The sequence below is a fragment of the Betta splendens genome, chromosome 16 (genome assembly GCF_900634795.4).
Source record: "Betta splendens chromosome 16, fBetSpl5.4, whole genome shotgun sequence".
NCBI classification, from domain to species: domain Eukaryota; kingdom Metazoa; phylum Chordata; class Actinopteri; order Anabantiformes; family Osphronemidae; genus Betta; species Betta splendens.
Window position 1 is genome coordinate 15,067,029 of NC_040896.2, and position 16,982 is coordinate 15,084,010.

At 40.4% G+C, this 16,982-nt stretch overlaps 6 protein-coding genes across 12 annotated transcripts; 3 read left to right on the forward strand and 3 right to left on the reverse strand.

The window, feature by feature from the left end:
• The first annotated feature begins 399 nt into the window (after positions 1-399).
• On the forward strand, positions 400-2,137 carry psenen (presenilin enhancer, gamma-secretase subunit). Of its 2 annotated transcripts, none has more exons than XM_029129912.2 (4): positions 400-549; positions 942-1,022; positions 1,130-1,234; positions 1,572-2,137. In XM_029129912.2, exons 2-4 carry the CDS (start codon positions 962-964, stop codon positions 1,709-1,711), a joined length of 306 nt encoding a protein of 101 aa, XP_028985745.1. In that variant the 5' UTR covers positions 400-549; positions 942-961; the 3' UTR covers positions 1,712-2,137. The 2 variants fall into 2 exon arrangements, with proteins under 2 accessions (XP_028985745.1, XP_028985746.1); XM_029129913.3 differs by having other exon boundaries at positions 465-549; positions 945-1,022.
• Positions 2,138-3,115: 978 nt separating this feature from the next.
• Positions 3,116-4,607, forward strand: hspb6 (heat shock protein, alpha-crystallin-related, b6). Of its 2 annotated transcripts, none has more exons than XM_029129911.3 (4): positions 3,116-3,275; positions 3,370-3,527; positions 3,714-3,836; positions 3,930-4,607. In XM_029129911.3, exons 2-4 carry the CDS (start codon positions 3,372-3,374, stop codon positions 4,086-4,088), a joined length of 438 nt encoding a protein of 145 aa, XP_028985744.1. In that variant the 5' UTR covers positions 3,116-3,275; positions 3,370-3,371; the 3' UTR covers positions 4,089-4,607. The 2 variants fall into 2 exon arrangements, with proteins under 2 accessions (XP_028985744.1, XP_055359412.1); XM_055503437.1 differs by having other exon boundaries at positions 3,933-4,607.
• proser3 (proline and serine rich 3) lies at positions 4,398-8,720 on the reverse strand. 2 transcript variants are annotated; one of them, XM_055503419.1, is made up of 14 exons: positions 8,564-8,720; positions 8,357-8,477; positions 8,172-8,280; positions 7,824-8,083; positions 7,503-7,654; positions 7,312-7,397; positions 6,728-6,792; positions 6,522-6,655; positions 6,139-6,374; positions 5,549-6,039; positions 5,266-5,473; positions 4,934-5,108; positions 4,620-4,701; positions 4,398-4,542 (listed from the first exon to the last, which is right to left on the reverse strand). In XM_055503419.1, exons 2-14 carry the CDS (start codon positions 8,365-8,367, stop codon positions 4,491-4,493), a joined length of 2,061 nt encoding a protein of 686 aa, XP_055359394.1. In that variant the 5' UTR covers positions 8,368-8,477; positions 8,564-8,720; the 3' UTR covers positions 4,398-4,490. The 2 variants fall into 2 exon arrangements, with proteins under 2 accessions (XP_055359394.1, XP_028985701.1); XM_029129868.3 differs by having other exon boundaries at positions 5,284-5,473; positions 8,357-8,711.
• A 160-nt stretch (positions 8,721-8,880) lies between these two features.
• On the forward strand, positions 8,881-12,528 carry lin37 (lin-37 DREAM MuvB core complex component). 3 transcript variants are annotated; one of them, XM_029129905.2, is made up of 10 exons: positions 8,881-9,021; positions 9,213-9,283; positions 9,471-9,546; positions 9,630-9,680; positions 9,809-9,844; positions 10,035-10,120; positions 10,229-10,386; positions 10,930-11,061; positions 11,141-11,214; positions 11,642-12,528. In XM_029129905.2, the coding sequence occupies exons 2-10, from the start codon at positions 9,250-9,252 to the stop codon at positions 11,727-11,729; spliced, it is 735 nt and encodes a 244-aa protein (XP_028985738.1). In that variant the 5' UTR covers positions 8,881-9,021; positions 9,213-9,249; the 3' UTR covers positions 11,730-12,528. The 3 variants fall into 3 exon arrangements, with proteins under 3 accessions (XP_028985738.1, XP_028985737.1, XP_028985739.1); XM_029129904.3 differs by having other exon boundaries at positions 8,884-9,025; XM_029129906.3 differs by having other exon boundaries at positions 8,914-9,283; positions 9,809-9,838.
• Positions 12,529-12,696: 168 nt separating this feature from the next.
• LOC114843386 (C3a anaphylatoxin chemotactic receptor-like) lies at positions 12,697-14,534 on the reverse strand. Of its 2 annotated transcripts, XM_029129891.3 has the most exons (3): positions 14,409-14,534; positions 14,144-14,158; positions 12,697-14,024 (listed from the first exon to the last, which is right to left on the reverse strand). In XM_029129891.3, the coding sequence occupies exons 1-3, from the start codon at positions 14,416-14,418 to the stop codon at positions 12,961-12,963; spliced, it is 1,089 nt and encodes a 362-aa protein (XP_028985724.1). In that variant the 5' UTR covers positions 14,419-14,534; the 3' UTR covers positions 12,697-12,960. The 2 variants fall into 2 exon arrangements, with proteins under 2 accessions (XP_028985724.1, XP_028985723.1); XM_029129890.3 differs by having other exon boundaries at positions 12,697-14,158; positions 14,409-14,481.
• Positions 14,535-14,800: 266 nt separating this feature from the next.
• Positions 14,801-16,492, reverse strand: LOC114843391 (chymotrypsin-like protease CTRL-1). Its single transcript, XM_029129901.3, has 7 exons — positions 16,349-16,492; positions 16,084-16,187; positions 15,921-16,000; positions 15,764-15,845; positions 15,504-15,684; positions 15,259-15,389; positions 14,801-15,075 (listed from the first exon to the last, which is right to left on the reverse strand). Exons 1-7 carry the CDS (start codon positions 16,392-16,394, stop codon positions 14,914-14,916), a joined length of 786 nt encoding a protein of 261 aa, XP_028985734.1. The 5' UTR covers positions 16,395-16,492; the 3' UTR covers positions 14,801-14,913.
• Between the last annotated feature and the right edge of the window lie 490 nt (positions 16,493-16,982).

Consider the following 16,982-nt stretch of genomic DNA (forward strand, 5'->3'; position numbering starts at 1 on the left):
TGTAAGACTCGGAAAGATAGACAAATATAGTTTAGTAAATCCCGTCGAAACAGTCAGGAACAGAAGTTAGACAATCACATACAATGGTATGTCTAGTGAAGTATGTTTGGCTTTATATTAAAAAGGTAACTCCAACTAGGCGACAGGAACACGACGCGCTAACCACTTTGCCAAACGGACTGGACCTAAATAGTTGGTTTCTATTATTTTAGCTTATTGACATTTAGATTTCAACAGAAGATACAGAAATGTTATTGTTTTACTGTTTTCTGAAAACACGGGATGTAAAGCCACAAATTTATAGGAAAAAGGCTGAAAAACAGATGGTGAGCAGGTAGAGGTTGATTTGGCTTATCTTTTTTAAAGATTCTTTTTCCGCTCATGAAAACTTAAAAATTATCATCCTCTGGTGCAGTAGATGGCGACACTTTAGCATGTTTCCGCAAGAAGAAACGAAAAGACACGAAGAAGAACGACTTCGAAGGGGGAAGTGGTGTTTCTTTTTATGCTAATTTGCGACGAATCTGAACGTTTGCCCTGATATATCAGGTAAATAATCGTTTTTACGGCAATCAAGTTACAAATACTCAAGAACGACAGCAAATTTGAGGAATGATGTAAATTACCCCTGTGGGTTTTCGTAGCAGTCGGAACAACCTGATGTTGCTTAGCTAACTGAAGGCTAACGTTAGCCTGGGGTGAATTTCGAGTCATCTGACAACAAAACAATCTGGGTCAGCAACTCTAGGAAGCTGCTTTACTGTTTGGATTTCAAACAGTTTTAGATTACGTAGATTGTCGCCTCCACGCTAGTGGATAACACTGCGTTGGCCGCTGACACCACCAGCATCATCTTTGTTTGAAGAGTTACATATTTTGTGTTTGGCGTATCCAGCTGGTTCTGTACTGGAACTCTAGTGTTTTTTTTTTTCTTTTTGTAGCAGGTCCACACAAGTTCGCAATGAATCTGGAACGACTGCCCAACGAGGAGAAACTAAATCTGTGTAGAAAGTATTACTTAGGTGGGTGCACTTCTAATAATAAGCACAACTATTTCTTGAATATATCCAAACTTACCAAAATGTGCGCTCATAGATCTAGTATTTTTCATTGTGGTCCCTTCTCTTAGGTGGATTTGCATTTCTGCCCTTCCTGTGGCTGGTCAATGTTGTCTGGTTTTTTCGTGAAGCATTTTTCAAGCCAGCCTATACTGAACAACTCCAGATTAAAACATGTAAGCGTCTTAACTTCTTCTTTCCATATAAAACAAATTACAGACCACTCAGACCACTTTTGTTTGACTAAAATATGCTTTACAATTATGCCCCATTTTTCCTGATTCTTATTTTTTGGGAATAATACTCCAGAAGACCAAATGTATTCCCCTAAATTGCCCTGGAAATTACTGAATATTTACACACATAGCCATGCAAATATAATAATCCTATTAATATTGATGCAGTTCAACAATACCTGTGTTAATATTTTGTTATATATGTGAGATACACCTATGAGAGTGAATCTTTATTGATACCAATCAATTCTCCTATGTTTTTTTTTTTTTAATCCAGATGTGAAGCGGTCAGGACTAGGGCTGCTGTTATGGGTGGCAGTACTCACCACATGGATTACCATTTTCCAGCACTACAGAGCACAGTGGGGGGAAGTGGGAGACTATCTCTCTTTTACAATTCCACTGGGAATTCCTTGAGATATTTTGTAACCACAGCTGAAAAATAACTTGACCTGATCCACTACAATGGACCAAAGATTTTTTTTCCAACTACAATGAAATATTTTGGTTATTTCTTGGCATTAAATACATGGAGTACACTGAGTAATGTTAGCAGGTAAATCTTACACAAAGAAAATTGTTGTAGGACTTGGAAATTTGCTTTTGCCTAGGCAAAACTCTTACATTGGTTCAATAGTTATTGTTTAGTCAACGTTGTTAACATGACAACAGTATATCTAGAATTATCTAATAATGAAGCTGGAAGGGAGTTTAGTGAGAACATTCAAGAACTAATCCAGAAAGTTTTTCTTTCTTATTGTGCAGGTTAGTATTAGTGTATGACTGTGCCCTAAAACTGTTTTTACGTGTGTGAATGAGAAATTAAAATATTTGTACTTCAAACTTGTAAAGTTGTGTTTTTACTCCACATACCTTTTTCTATTATTATCTCTCAGAAATCTATGAATATGCATGGCCTTCTTGTCCTATGACTTCTCCTTCTATATATACCCCACTACTACAACAAAATATTTCTGCATTGTTACAACCATCTCAGAGTCACGACAGTTGCTGGCATGTGTTTTGAAACTCAGTAACTTAATCTCTGCAAATATCCCTGCCTCTCTGTCCTGTATGAGTCAGTGGTGCCAATTTTAGTCACTCCTGTCAAAGCTTACGTGACAGGTTCTACATTACTACTGGGAAGAACATATGCCTGCAGTACATAACTGCTGACATCACCAGCAAGTTTCAGGAACAAGAAAATATCAACACATGCGATCCTGTTCCTAATGCAGTCAGTCACAGCAAACTCAAATTTGATGTTTGTAATATATAATATATTTATATAATATAAAGAATAATTTTATACATAATATTTTTACCATTTATTATCTTACAGGTCTTTAAAGTAGTAAAAATAAGTTTAATTAAGTGGTTTTACTTTGAATAATTCAGAGTGCATTGACTTGCCATGCCCATGGTTAATAATATAAATATGTGTTTCACTGTGAAAGTGACACTGGTAGCACACGTGAACTGGCATGTGTTTGAGGCCCCTGCTGTCACTGTCTGTCTGGCATCCGTTCAGACCAGCAACATTGGCTTTTGAAATTATTTTTGGATAGATCTTCCCTGGCAACCGAACATAGTTTCACAAGACCTGATGGCTGCACACGAACAGTTTTTATTGGAGCCAGTAAGCCTATAAAAATTAACTGTAATATTGCTAATCACTAATAAACACTTGTCAGTGAACTCGCAACAGCTGCATCACACTCTGAACAATATGTTCTTATCCACACAGCCCTTGTTGAAAACCCAAGGGTACGCATGAGTCCAGTTCAAAACAGAAGCCAGGTGCAGCACCATGAATTCCCAACTCATTATGCAACACCAGTATAAAACTCCCACCGTAGCTGCAACCTCCAGGACCCAGAGGGAGGGAAGCTCGGAGTCAGTTCATTTCTGGCATTCAAACAGACACTGAACTTTTCTTTTTGTACACTGGCTTTAACTTGTTTGGGAAATTAAAGACGAGGTAAGTGCAGTTTTGGATTATGGATTGTTGTTACTCTGTAACCTTACCATCAGCTGTTAAGTCAACTCTCCTTTTTAAATCATCTGTTGATTAGAAATGGACTTCATCCTGCCACCCACTCTGCCAGCTGACGGTATCCCATGGGAGAAGGTTTTACCGCCTCTTATTCCTCGACTAAATGGGACTTATGGGCAGTATAACTGGTCCCCGAAATTAATAATTCCAGAGACTGACAATAGCAGCTCTGCAGAGGTAAGGTTTATTATCTTATTACAAAAATGTGAGTAATATATATGGTGTCTAAATGTATTTTTGTCAAAAAAAATTTTTTTTAAACTCAAGATATTATTAAGAAAAAAAGGGCATTGTAAAAAATATTATGTAATGCATTTTCCAGATAAAAATCTTAAGAGCACATTATTTCTCTTATTTTGATAGGTGGTCTGTGATGATACTGGTTTTACAGTTCAGGTTGATGTAAAGCACTTCAGTCCAGAGGACTTAATGGTCAAAGTGATAGGAGACTTTGTAGAAGTGCAAGGGAAGCATGAAGAAAAAAAGGTGAGTTTCCTGAGACACTAGTGTATCGTTTTTCATTGCAGAAGCTTTTAGGTTTCATTCTCTAATTAGGAATTCCGCTTTGTGTTCTCTCAGAAGGATGGTCCTGGATTCACCACACGTCAGTTTAACCGCCGCTACCGAATCCCAAAAGGAGTGGACACCATGGCTTTGGAGTCAGCAGTCTCTCCTGATGGCGTCCTTATTATATCTGCACCTATGCTACAAACAGAGAACCCCAGATCCCTGTCATAATCACATTAATACCAGACACGCAGCTCTCTGCCACCTTCACCATGTATGATGAGAAACGCTGGAACATTTTGCACTCCTCCAGTAACAGAACCAATCAGCCTGTGCCAAAGTAAGCATTTACTCTGTTCCTGGCACACATCTAATAGTCTCTGCTGCCTGAGGCTTGTATATACTCTTCTGCTTATACTCAACTGTCTTCCATAATGTGTCACAGAAGCAGTCTTTGTAAATAATCTGCGTTTGCATATGTTGCAAGTTGCAAGTTTTGTATAATGCATTGTCTTGGAATTATGATAAAGGACGCACAAACATATTTCCTAAACGTTTATTGTATTTCACAAATAAATTTTATTTCTTTATAAAAATATGAAAAAAACTAAATAAAATGCCTCTTGCCAATGTTCAAGTAATTTGTTGCTCATCCAGGAGTTCATTCAGGATTGAGTCCATGTCACTGAAAGAAAATTTATCTAATTGTTTATCTGAAATACATCAATTAAAGTTCACCAGTTAAATCAATTTATACTTTACCTGATCTGCTTCTTTACCCATGATCTCTGTTTGCGAAGAACTTGTAGCAAAGCGTCATCTTCAAACTCCTTCCCATCAGAATCTAAACAGATTGACTAATGGATTATTATGTGTGTATAGAGGAACAAAACTAAAGCTATTATTGCCCAAAGGAAGTTTTTACTTATGACTACAAAAATGTGTTCACATAGAACACATATCATAGGTTTCAACACTCCGTCCAACAACAACACTGAGACACTGTAAGCCGAAAAAATGTTTTCCGCACTTAACATCAGGGTAAAGGTTAATGCCATTTGCTGCCACACGCTCACCTTCGGCCTCTTGCAGCAGCTGAGAAATGACCTCCACAGAGTCCCGTGCACGGCATGGAGGAGCTACAGATTGTGATTGTACGGATGTAGTGCCAGGAGGAGCCGCCAAGGAGACCACCTGTCTCCTTTGTGCTGCTGATGAATCCACCGTAGAGAACAAAACCTCTGAAACTACCTGTAAAGTTGAACAAAAACATCAACAGCTGACGATGACATATGACAGCATCAGTATTCAAGTTGTATACCAGATGTATATCAGTGTTTTATGTTATATAAAAGGCTGTATCTATAGGTATCATCTAAAATGTTTGCTGATGATGTAGACTAAAAACCTTTGCACGTGTGCTGACCTGTCCTAATGCACTGTGGACTGGAGAAGGAGGCAGAGCACAATCACGAGCACAGCTCTCTCTGGGAAACTCCTGGGCTCCCTGCTGTTGATGAGGCTCTGTCCGTGGTATGACCTTTTTTGGAAGTCTTTGATGTGAAGAGCTGTTTGTAGAACTACATCTATCAGAATGTTCGTTCTCCACAAAAGATCTGCAAAAAGGTATGTTCAACTGTGAAACTTCATGACATGAACCAGGTTCACTTTTTTAATATATTGTAGGTCACCTTGATGATTTCTTTTGCTTTCTGGTGGATGCAGATGGCGCCTTGTCTCTCCTCTCTGACTCTCTTGTCTGTTTTCTCTCTTTCTTGTTCTGCTCTTGTTTTCTGTGATGACTCGACCACTCTCCTTCAGCCCCAGATGATGCAGGTGGTGAGGATGACACATGTTCAAGTGTAGGCTCTGAATGGAATGGGGTCTTTTTATAAATAACTTGAGCCCGGGACTCATCTGATGTTTGGGGAATTCTTTGTTGCACACTAGCATGAGAGGACTGGACGGGGCAGGGCAGGACATCACAGAGTAAGTGCATGTGGGCAGGAACATGGGCAATAGTCTGGGGTTGTAAAACTGAAAAGCCAGAGACAATGTTAGGACAGACAGGCGGATTTGAAAGTGGGGGAAATGATTCCGAGGCTTCTTTGAATTCTGGACGGGGAAAGGTGATGTTCGGATTAGCAGCTTTTTGGGGGATTTCAGCAGACGTGCTTTGTTGCTATAAAGGGTTCAAGAAAGAAGACATTTAAATACCTGTACAGCTGGAATATACACAAGCAGAAAATATGCAATACATTTACTACACTTTGACTCCAACCTTATAATCCTGCCCAGTGGCTAAGGAATTGGTTAAGCTGGGGTCCTGCCAGCTAAAAGTGGGATCATGAAGACTGGTGTGTCGGGCTGACTGGGACCGCTCTCTGGCCTGCTCCATCTTTCTCCTTAAACGCCACTGAAACAAGATGTCCTCCCCTGGGCGCGTGCGGGTCACCAAAGACGAACTGTCAAATTTTGTGGTGGTTGTAGCTCGAAGCGGGTCCGAGTCAGTCCTTACTGTGTTAATAAACACATTTAATGATGACACCAACACAGCATTATATCTTAAATACCTTAAACTAATAAAAAAGTGGAATCATATAATATGTATGCACATTTCACAATTCAGCATTAAACAGTGTTTTAATTAACCCCCCCACTTACCAGTAAATGACTGGATTATACTGGGAATCACTGTGCTTTTTACTGGTTCATCTACAGTTACTGGAGAAGAGAAATCAGAGCACCCCAGGCCGTCTGAGCTGACAGGGGCAGAGCCATCACTCAGGGTAGATTCACTGTCAAAAAGACCCAAGGGTACTTACAACTGGAGAAAAGCAATCATTCGTATTATTTGCTACAGTCAATACCCTCTGAGTAAAAGCTTGCTGGCTCTCTCTTGGAGGTGCAGTATGTCTGTATCATCAAATTCACCCTGGGAAACAGTAAGAGCATAAACAACCAATCATCTGGAATCAACTGGAATAACAATCACAACAACAACACTGTCAACAAGAAAAAAAGATTTTAGCGAGCAAGCTGCACAAGCTATGAACGTATCAAACAAGGTTACATAAAAGAAGGCTTCCCAGGCATTTGCTAAACACACAGACTTCCAAATGGTCATGTGGATGGGGTTTAGTGTTGAAATATAAATATTAATAAGAACAGTTGGTCTGAGTAAGATGTATTTGTTGTAGACATACTGGTTCCTGGGTGTTCAGCCTTCACTACACCCTGCCCTAAGCCAGGGTGTAGTGAAGTCCATACTATCAAACAGCATGCACAAATAAATAAGTAAACCTAAACAAATATATATGGTGGGTGTTGAATACCTTTTCCAAAAATAAATATACACGTATATGTCAATTTAGAACATGCCTACAATTATTACACTTATAACTGTATTTCTGTTGAAATAACAGGAAGAGGCTATGATTCCCAGTCAACTTACAAATGCACTCATATTAAGGGATCCTCTGCAGGGGGAAAGGGGTTGACGCTGTACAGCCGGACTGAAAGTGGCAGAGCCGTGGTCATCTTTGAGATAGAGAGGTACATGTTAAGTTGCTGCGTAAATAACCTGAACTTACATTCAGTAAGGTGGTGTACATAGGCCTAAATAACTAATCATCTGTTGTTTACCTTCATCTGTTGCTTTAGTTGGTGTTGAACTGGGAGGTAAAGATGATGGTGACATCCACCAAAAAGGCAGCTCCTCCTCTCCATCAGTTAATGTCATCACCTGGCGCTCATCGCGACCCTGTGGTCGACCGGTTCGAAAACGTTCTATGTATCTGAAATTGTAACGTTAGCATTGATCATCATGTTCAACACTGTGACCTCTGCCCTCTCATTTAATCTGTTATCCACAAAATAAAGTTACAGTTTTCAGGAGGTTAACAATGGATGATGAAAGCTACATTTAAGCAAACTGACTTGTGTATGTATAAAACTAAAGCATACTTTGCCAACACAGAATCCTCTTGACCTCCCAGTTCAAAGGAAACTGAAAATTTCCCTGCTGCTGCAGGTTGTTTGGGCATCTCCGGGTCAGATGAGGTCATTGAGCTGGAAGCAGAAGAGGGCCACACCTCTACGTAGTCAGGTTGTGCAGCCGTCGTAGCAACATGGCTTTCATGCGTTTCACAGGGCTGTTTGCCCATTGGCTTAACAGTGGGACCATTTGGAGTGGGCCGCCGGTTTAAGCGTACAGGACTCAAAGCCTGCCAAAGAGTGAATAATCATAGAAGACATGACGACTTACCATTAAAAACAATCTACTGTGTTTGTATATCTGCCTTTACAACGTACAGTTTTTTTCTTCTTCTTTGTTAGGGGTTGGTTGCTGGATGGGTGGTAGTGGGACTTTCCAACCTTTGACGCTGGTTGAAATGGATTCTGCTTTGTGAACACAGGGCCGCTGTATAAAAAAAACACACGTCAACATTTGTATTTATTACCGAAGCTATAAGGAAAATGCGGCGTTTTGATCTCACCTGGATTGCATGACTCGCTAGGAACACAACACGACGCAAAGTAGCGGTTCCAGCATGGGTCCAGGTTTGAGTTCTTTTGAACCATTAAAGCTTGACTACTGTGTTCTCACCGAACTATAACCTTAATACGCGAAAACAGCAATATGCACATGTCTATAAAGCAAAGTTAACTAGCGTTACCATGGTACCATACACCAAGAAACTCACAAACTCTTCATACAGCAGCAAGTTCTGCTTCTGTGGCGGCCAATGTAAAATGCACCCGACACGTCAAACTTTTTAAATGAGAACACAATACACCATCCTTATTCCATAAGTATTGTCAAAATGTAGAAGGTTGCCAGTGAAAGGAATAGGAAGCCCCACTGTTTATCCCAAACGTCACTACAATACCTTTAGCCAATAGGCATCGCGCGTGATATGATTGACGTAGAATTAACACAATCATGTAGCTCGGACTAGCTGCACAAGAACCAATCAATGACGAGGAACACGGCAGCGCGCGGAGGAGGAACGTCTGTAAAGGGTGTTTGTTCATGTAAAACAAGCTAAGTTAGCAACGCTAATTTTGGCTAGTAGTGCTACGATCAATTATATTAGTAAAGCGACGAGTATACGCCACTCTTTAAATTAATTTATGGGACCCACCAAGGACATAATAATAGGCAGGTAATCTGACTAGGGAAGTATGACAGTCTGACGGCTTCGCGTATTTAACGTTAGCTGGCTATAAACGATCGCAAGCCAACCGCAGTTAGCAAGCTACTAGCAACGTTAGCGGCGGTTCATTGATTTTATCTACCTGAAGAGTTTCGGTACTGTGAAATGTTGGCTTAAACGTCCGCGTGTTTTCCAGTTGACTTACAGAAAATATAGGTTAGGAAGTGGGGATAATGCATCACATTAAGATCAAGACAGAGAGGCAAGGTAAGAGATCCAACCCTTATTCATATCGATTTCTCATATTTGACTTTCCCGTCTCTGATTGGTCTGTTATTATATTTGGTATATTTTGGTTATTATGTAACCAACTACGTTTAGTATTAACCAGCTAGTTGTGGTTATGTTCACCAATTGTTTCACCAAAGCTTTTATGACTTTGATTGTTCTACAGATTTAGAGGGAGCTGGTGCACGCAGCAGGTTGGATGCTGTGCTAAAAGGACTGGTAGAGAAAAGTGAAAACGAAAGGTCAGCAAGGCTTTTATTTGAAATTTTGTTTTGGTATTGTTTTTGGTATTGGTATATAAACTAATATATCTGTTTTTGGACAGGGAGCACAATGACGCTGATTCTGGAAAAATATCAGCAGACTCATTAAACAAGTATGAAACAATTATTTGGATTTTAGATTTGCATAATTTGCTGCGACAGTTAGATGTGACTGGTCAATCACAACTGGTTAAACATTAAATATTGTTTTTTTTTTTAAATGCATTTTCTCTTTTTCAAGGGATTTGTCTCCATCATCTGCTAGCAAGAGGCAAGTGTATGTATATTCCAAGCTAAACCCATCATCAAAAGTATGCCTATACACATTGTTATTATTATTTTTTTAAAACTGACATTGTCTGATCACATTGATCAAATGCTTGTTTACACAGAAGAAAATCGTCCAGCTGGAGAGTTTTCTGAATACTCCTTTAAAGTGTTTGTCCTTGATTTAATTTTGTCTGCAGACCATCAGCTCGATTTCCTCAGCACCGGAGGAAGAAGCGAAAGGAGATGGATGAGAGCATACCAGAAAGCAATCAGCATAAACAAAGTAATCCTGGAGCCGATATCAATACCACACATTTTATTCTAGCACTTTTCTCATGTTTTTTCATTGGCCAAAATTTTACCTGTTGTATATTTTGTTTTCATTTACCAGATGCATACATTATTAAATTATTTGATCGTAGTGTGGACCTCGCTCAGTTTAACACTACCACCCCACTGTATCCTATCTGCCGTGCCTGGATGAGAAATAATCCTTCTGTTCGGGAGCCAGTTTCTCCAAGCCCCTCACACAGCATGGTAGAGGAGGAGGTGAGGCAAGGAAATATTGTGCAGTTGTTTAGTTTAAAGTAGTCTGTGCATATATACATATACATATTTTTAGCAGAATGGGAATAGTGGCTAGAAGTATAATATACTGTATATGTCAAACTTGACGAAACTCTACTTTGTAAGACATTAAAAATATAAAATAATATATATTTTATACGATTTCATGCAAAATAGATAGACTCTGCAGTAGAAATAGCGTAATATACGCTCGTAGTGAAAAGCTCAAAGCAGTTTACATGGTTTACAGAGTTTTAAATGCAATACACTGCATGTAATGCTTGTACAAATTGCAGGTATTACTTGTACAAATTGATTAATGTCTTCTGAATTATTTAGTGTCTATGTAAAAATACTCAATTTTAAGACCGTAGCAAGCCATTAGCAAAACACTCTATTTGGGCTACTGTTTTGCTAGTGTTGTACTAGATATAGTGTAATATAAAAGAAACAGCTTCATAACACCAGGAACAATTGAATTGGGGTTTCCTCTCCATTATTTATTCATTTGTTTTGTTTTTCCAGGCCCCAGACATGATCAATGGTAAAGGGCAGAATGTGTACAGACTCCCTTCCCCATCTGCCTGTCCAGTTGGTACCTCTGGTGAACCCGTCAATCTCAGAATCCCACAGACTGAAAAACCCACCGTTGCCCAGGTTCTGTATAATATTTGCATTAGAATTATTCATGGCATTGTTTGAAAACCTCCTGGGTTTTTTTTGTCTTTTCAAACAGTTGACAGACACGCTTCCTGTTTCGAGTCCTCTCATATGTGACCACATGGAAAGATGGAAAAAGATCAGGCACAAGTATGATTTTCAAAATGGCCATTTGGGACACACTGTAGCCTGTATTTTTGTTTGATGAAATAAGTTACAGACACACTGCATACCCTTTCAGGTGAAAACATCACCCATGGTTATTATTTCTAGGGGCATATGATTATTATAGTGGCAGTGTGCCGCATCCATGAGATGATAAAATCATGTCAGTCCAGTGATTTGGGGAAAAAAAACGTTGGAAAATATGAAAGCAAACATTTGTTTGAAAGCACGTTGTGTATCTTTCATATTGGATCAGACAGTGGCTTCCCATACATTACCAAACATTTTAACATTAGTAAAAACAGATTATAGTAAAATCTACCTTTTGCACTTAAACACAGTTTGTATAGAAATTATACTATTGCCAACTTTTTCTCCCAATAACTGTTATTGTTTTTTTTCTTCCTCTCAGATGGAAAGAGTGCTCCAACAAGAACCAGTTAAGATACAGCGAGAGTATCAAGGTCCTTAAAGAGATGAAGGACCTCTTTGACCACTAACTGACTCCATAGATTTCCACCGCTGAACGCACTCGATGCAGTTAAAATAGAGTCACTATGTAGCAGGCGATCTTTGTGTACTTCTGCTAACTATACAATTAGAGAAATTGTTAACTTAAACCTGAAGCCTTAAATACACAATTTGCCCTATGCATTGTGGGAATTCTATCTAGAATGATTTATAGTGTGACGTGAAATTGTTGTTAGTCTTTGAGATTCTGTGTAGGATTCTGATTAAGTATATTTGTTTATTAGTACAGTTTCTGCAGGGTAAACAAAAGTGGATCCTTAACATTACGATAAAATAGACTTATTGGGGTCATGTTTGTTTTCTTAATTTCTTCATACAGTATCAGGCAGCACAGAAGCTTCCAGACTTAGTCTAATTAATATTTATTTTTTATGCATATAATAGTTTAGAGTTCTCTTTTCTAGTTCTTCGTTCACTAGTAAAGAACCTATTCCAGCAGATGTTAAGAAATAGTACTAGTGAATGTTTTGTCCTTGTGTTTTCTGAAGAAGCTTTAGTTAACAGGGTGTGTGTTGCTCTGTTGGAAGCACAATGACACATTTCCTAAGAAACTAAGGTCAAAATGCTGACTGAAGGGACTCTATTCTGACTCAGTGGTGTAGGTCTATTAGCACTTTTTATTTTATCCTGCTGCAATAATGAGAAATATGTTCTGCTCAATGATAACTTTAGTAAGTTCACACCTGTATTACCAAAGTCCCAGAATAAGTTTGTTCAATAGAAAACTGAAATAGCTTAAGAACTAATAAATACTTGTGTTAAACAGAATCAGTTCCTAAGAGAATGTTACATGTTCCCCCTCTTCTGTGTTGCCTCTAAGTTCCATTTTGTCTCTGAAGAAGCTGAACTTTTAACGCTGTGGCATCCTGTGACATAAAGCTCTGATAACATAATAGTGAGTTTTGACAAACGTTTACACACAGACGAAAGATAACATCATTAACCACACACCTTTATGCACTATACTAAAAACTGTAAGTCTCAGATGTTAAATTCAGTCAATGTACAAATAGTTCTTCAGTCAACACATAAACAAGTTGATGTCACCAGCTTGCACACGTTAACAAAACTTGTCTATCAAATGAGTAACAAATCATTTCACATCTATATTTACACAAAAACATTCAGTCATCCTTGTAAACATTGAACAATATTTTGTCACTGATACAGGCAGTTTGCAACAAAGGTAATATGGACATTTCAATCAATGCTCAGCATCTCACTTGCTTCATTTATAAACACTTTGCATTCAGTGGCATTTAGGGAAGTGGCCTTGTTTTCTATTTCCATAGGTGTAACAGATCCAGACTTTCTAGAAATCCGTGAAAGGTGGGATGACAAGGAGCGAGAGGACATATATGACAACTGGTCCTCTGCAAGCGCACTCTCAAGGACAAAACAAATGGACTTCTTTAACTTCTTCTGGAATTCATCACACATGAAAACATAGAGGATGGGGTTGAGGCAGCTGTTTAAAAATGCCAAACTCACAGTCAGTGGACCTGCAATATATGAAATAGCCATGTGTTGTGTACTCGGATCTATTATATCTATTAACTGCACAATGTGGAAGGGCAGCCAGCAGAGGAAGAATGCAATGATGATCGAGAAGATGATTCTGCGTGACCTCCGTTTCCTTACCCCATGCAGGCGCCCTGCTCTAACACCGATGGCCACATAACAGAAAAATATCACCACGAATGGGATGGCAAAGCCCATGATAAGGCGAAACAGGGACAGAATCCATACTTTCTTGTGTGTACTTTCATCATCCGTGTAATTACAGTAGCCGTTCTTGTCAGTTTGAATCAGCACTGCATAGGGGATGCTGCAGACCGCAGCAAGCACCCAAATGATAACACTGATGAGTTTGGCTTTGCAAACAGTGCGCTTGTTTTGGGCCCACACCACCACCCAGGTGGACAGGCAACGGTCCATGCTGATGGCTGTCAGGAAGAATATACTGGCAAACATGCTGACGACTGTCACAAACTTGTTGAGCTTGCACATAAAAGGTCCAAATGGCCAGAGATGGTGCTGAGCGAGAGAGATGGTTGTGAAAATCAGGAAGGCTGTAAAGAGGAAGTCAGCCAGGGCCAAGTTGAGAAACCACACTGAGTTGACTGTTGTCTTCATCTTGAAGCCTGTCACATAAATGACCAAACCGTTGCCAATCATCCCAACAACGGTGATGATGGAGTAGATGGCCACACTGGCTATATTTATAACCTCGTCCGTCCCAGATAGGGAGGAAGCGTTGGTATCTACAAATAAGACAGTTTCAGCATATTGTAGAATCAGTTTCATAAACCAGTTAAGCATCTGTGTTAGCTGCAAAAATCCAACACAAAATAGGACTGAAAATATTGAATAACACACTTACCAGGATAATCATCACCTAAAAGGAAACATGAACATTCTGTAAATTATAGTTTAAGTGGAGTTTCAACATTAATATGTGAATAACACCATGATCACAGAGAAAATGGAGAAAATGGATAAGTTTCGACTAAACTTAATTTTTGACTAATTTAATTCACTGGATATTTAGATTAGTTTCACAACAACTCACAGGAGAAAACCATCTCTGCTCATCCACTCTGAAATATGCATTTTCCAGCGTTCTTCATAATTTTAAGGTCACTTACCTTCTGTCATTTTACTGCAGCACTGACAGTCAGCGTGGCTTCTGTGCTCATCTCTGTCTGCGCCTGCCTTATACTCATTCTCTCTGAATACTCCTCCTTCAAGCAGCTTTCAATCTGACGCTGACGTAACCTCAGCTAAATAACATGCATAAAAGAGGAAAGCCTTAGCACGTGTTACAATCAAATGAGAATACTTAAAACTAGATGAGCATGAGTTTCATCATTATAATGAAAAAGCATTATTCCCCCTGCAATAAAACTGAGTGGTCTTCAATAACTAATAACCTCTTCAAATGGTTTCTAATCAGTTTGATCTTTATCATAAAATGTGTGCTGCAGACACCCAGTAGCATCACTAATCAGGCTGAATGAATGCACGTCAAACCAACACGTGTTTTCCAACAGTTACGTTTAATTAATTATAGAGTTGTTCTTAATGCACCACACATACAGTAGGCAGCCTCCATACAGCCACACGTCTCTGCAGCCTCTCAGGGTTTCCACTTTAGATGGGACCAACTGTCTGCTCGATCCAGTTGCGCAGGTAGGACACGCGGGAGTAGACGGCAGGGGTGTACACGTTGCAGTTAGACGTACCCCAGGACACAATACCCACAAGGGACCACACTCCTCCGCTCTCACAGACCAGAGGGCCGCCGGAGTCACCCTGCCATCAGACAAACAAGGAATGTGAACGAGCCACACAGGAACAATGGCCAAGCTCCCAACGATGTGCTGAGGTGGTCTTGTGTCTCTGCTACACTGGATGTGGCCTTAAGACCACAAAAGCACCCGCAGGAAGAACATCACCGCTGGGTAACAAGACGGAAATTATTATTGAGGTTGTTACCTGACAGGATGACACTCCAGAAGCGCCAGCGCAGATCATGGCGTCGGTAATTTTGTTCTGACCCCAGTACTGCCTGCACTGAGCAGGGCTGAGCAGGGGCAGAGCCGTCTGCTGGAGGTAACGGGGTGTGGCTGCAAAACCAGGGCGAAACGCAAATGAAGCTGCTGTATCTGCACCAACCAATCAGTTTCCAACCTTTGCATGTTTCTGTCTATACATTGACAACGTGTGTGAGCCTCACTCACAGGTTTGGCCAGTCCTGCCCCACCCAGTGGTGACGCATTTGGTTCCAGCAGGGAGGTTGGTGCTGGAGGATGCCAGGCACACAGGGGACACGCGGGTCGTCATCTGTACTGGGGAGGACAGCTTCAGGAGGGTGATGTCGTTGTTGAAGGTCTGGGCGTTGTAGTAGGGGTGCGTGATGGCCTGGATGGAGACGTGAGAACAGATTCCATGTGGATTGTTTGCCCTGTGGTCAGACATCACTCATTCTGGTGTTGCTTACCTGGGCAATGTTCTTGACCTGAACCTGCTCAGCGCTGGACTGACGATCGTGCTCTCCCAGGATAACACGGTGGCTTCTAGGACTGCAGGGAACAAATCAGTGGTTGGAGCAGTCAATGGCAACGGTAGCCATATTCTCACTTGCTAAAGCTACTTACGACACACGGCAGTGAGCAGCGGTGACAACCCAGTACTGGTTGATCAGGGAGCCTCCACAGAAGTGGAATCCGGTGGCATCCTAAGCATAAAAGATGCACATTGGCAATAATTCCTTCGATTTCTTCTTAGTTTGAATCAGAAAATAAAGTGTTTGTACGTTACCTGAAGTGAAACCTGCCAGGGCCAGGATCCAGACACAGCATTCTGCCCATTCACAATCTTGTTGTAGCCACTCACTTGGGGTTTGATGGCAGGCACTCCACACCCTGTGGCCCAATCAGACTGTTTACCAATGATGCATTCATATAATACCGGAAAAGTGTTGAAAGAATGTTCAGTGTGTGATGTGCAAGAACGGTTGAAATGCGAAGATTGAGATTGCTACAGTGCAATCAGCTTCATTTGTGGTAGATCAGCTGCCACTCACCCAGTGCAGAAGCCACAAGAGCAAAACAGCTAATGAGCAAGAACATGTTGTCTTCTCTGTGATTCACGTCTCTGATCTGTAGCTGCACTGGCTTTTATAGCAGCATCTCACGCGTGTGAACCGGGCCATTGGGGAGGATGCCTCCTATTCCACCACCCAATGGGACTGAGGGGTCTGGGAAGAGAACATCTGTTGATAAGCACCTGCGATTACTTTTAGCTGAAGCACCTACTTTGTCTTACGCTTGTGTTTGTCGTGTCCTTCTGAGCGGGGGGTTATGGCCTACAACAAATAAACTGTTGCGTAATGTTCTGTGGGTAGTAAGGAACTTTTATTTTTGTTTTGTAATCACTCTGAAAAAAGGAATTCACTTTTTTAAGCAACGTTTGCACTGCACCTCAAACTGTAGCGCACACGACTGCAAAGCTCACAAATCAGCAGCAACAAGAAAAACAGAGTGCAGATAAGGCTCCCACCTCGCGTTATCAGATGAACTAGTGAGCCACCTGCAATATGTTTATCAGCTTTTTTGTTTTTAATGGTTTCACTCTGCTGAGAAGAGAAATCGCTTAAAATCTTTGTGGTCTGAACCTTTGCTCTCTGCACATCTCATCAGTTGCATCGTTAGTGTCCT

Coding starts and splice junctions, on each gene's coding strand:
- psenen (XM_029129912.2), top strand. CDS start 962: ATGAATCTGGAACGACTGCCCAACGAGGAGAAACTAAATCTGTGTAGA. Junction 1,023..1,129: donor GTGTAGAAAGTATTACTTAG/GTGGGTGCACTT, acceptor CCCTTCTCTTAG/GTGGATTTGCATTTCTGCCC. Junction 1,235..1,571: donor ACAACTCCAGATTAAAACAT/GTAAGCGTCTTA, acceptor TTTTTAATCCAG/ATGTGAAGCGGTCAGGACTA.
- hspb6 (XM_029129911.3), top strand. CDS start 3,372: ATGGACTTCATCCTGCCACCCACTCTGCCAGCTGACGGTATCCCATGG. Junction 3,528..3,713: donor ACAATAGCAGCTCTGCAGAG/GTAAGGTTTATT, acceptor TTATTTTGATAG/GTGGTCTGTGATGATACTGG. Junction 3,837..3,929: donor GGAAGCATGAAGAAAAAAAG/GTGAGTTTCCTG, acceptor GTGTTCTCTCAG/AAGGATGGTCCTGGATTCAC.
- proser3 (XM_055503419.1), bottom strand. Junction 5,109..5,265: donor AGGTCAGCACACGTGCAAAG/GTTTTTAGTCTA, acceptor TCAACTTTACAG/GTAGTTTCAGAGGTTTTGTT. Junction 4,702..4,933: donor GCTGCTGCAAGAGGCCGAAG/GTGAGCGTGTGG, acceptor CAATCTGTTTAG/ATTCTGATGGGAAGGAGTTT.
- lin37 (XM_029129905.2), top strand. CDS start 9,250: ATGCATCACATTAAGATCAAGACAGAGAGGCAAG. Junction 10,387..10,929: donor ACAGCATGGTAGAGGAGGAG/GTGAGGCAAGGA, acceptor TTGTTTTTCCAG/GCCCCAGACATGATCAATGG. Junction 11,062..11,140: donor AAAAACCCACCGTTGCCCAG/GTTCTGTATAAT, acceptor CTTTTCAAACAG/TTGACAGACACGCTTCCTGT.
- LOC114843386 (XM_029129890.3), bottom strand. CDS start 14,082: ATGCTTAACTGGTTTATGAAACTGATTCTACAATATGCTGAAACTGTC.
- LOC114843391 (XM_029129901.3), bottom strand. CDS start 16,394: ATGTTCTTGCTCATTAGCTGTTTTGCTCTTGTGGCTTCTGCACTGG. Junction 16,188..16,348: donor TCTTGTGGCTTCTGCACTGG/GTGAGTGGCAGC, acceptor ATTGGGCCACAG/GGTGTGGAGTGCCTGCCATC. Junction 16,001..16,083: donor CCTGGCAGGTTTCACTTCAG/GTAACGTACAAA, acceptor TTTTATGCTTAG/GATGCCACCGGATTCCACTT.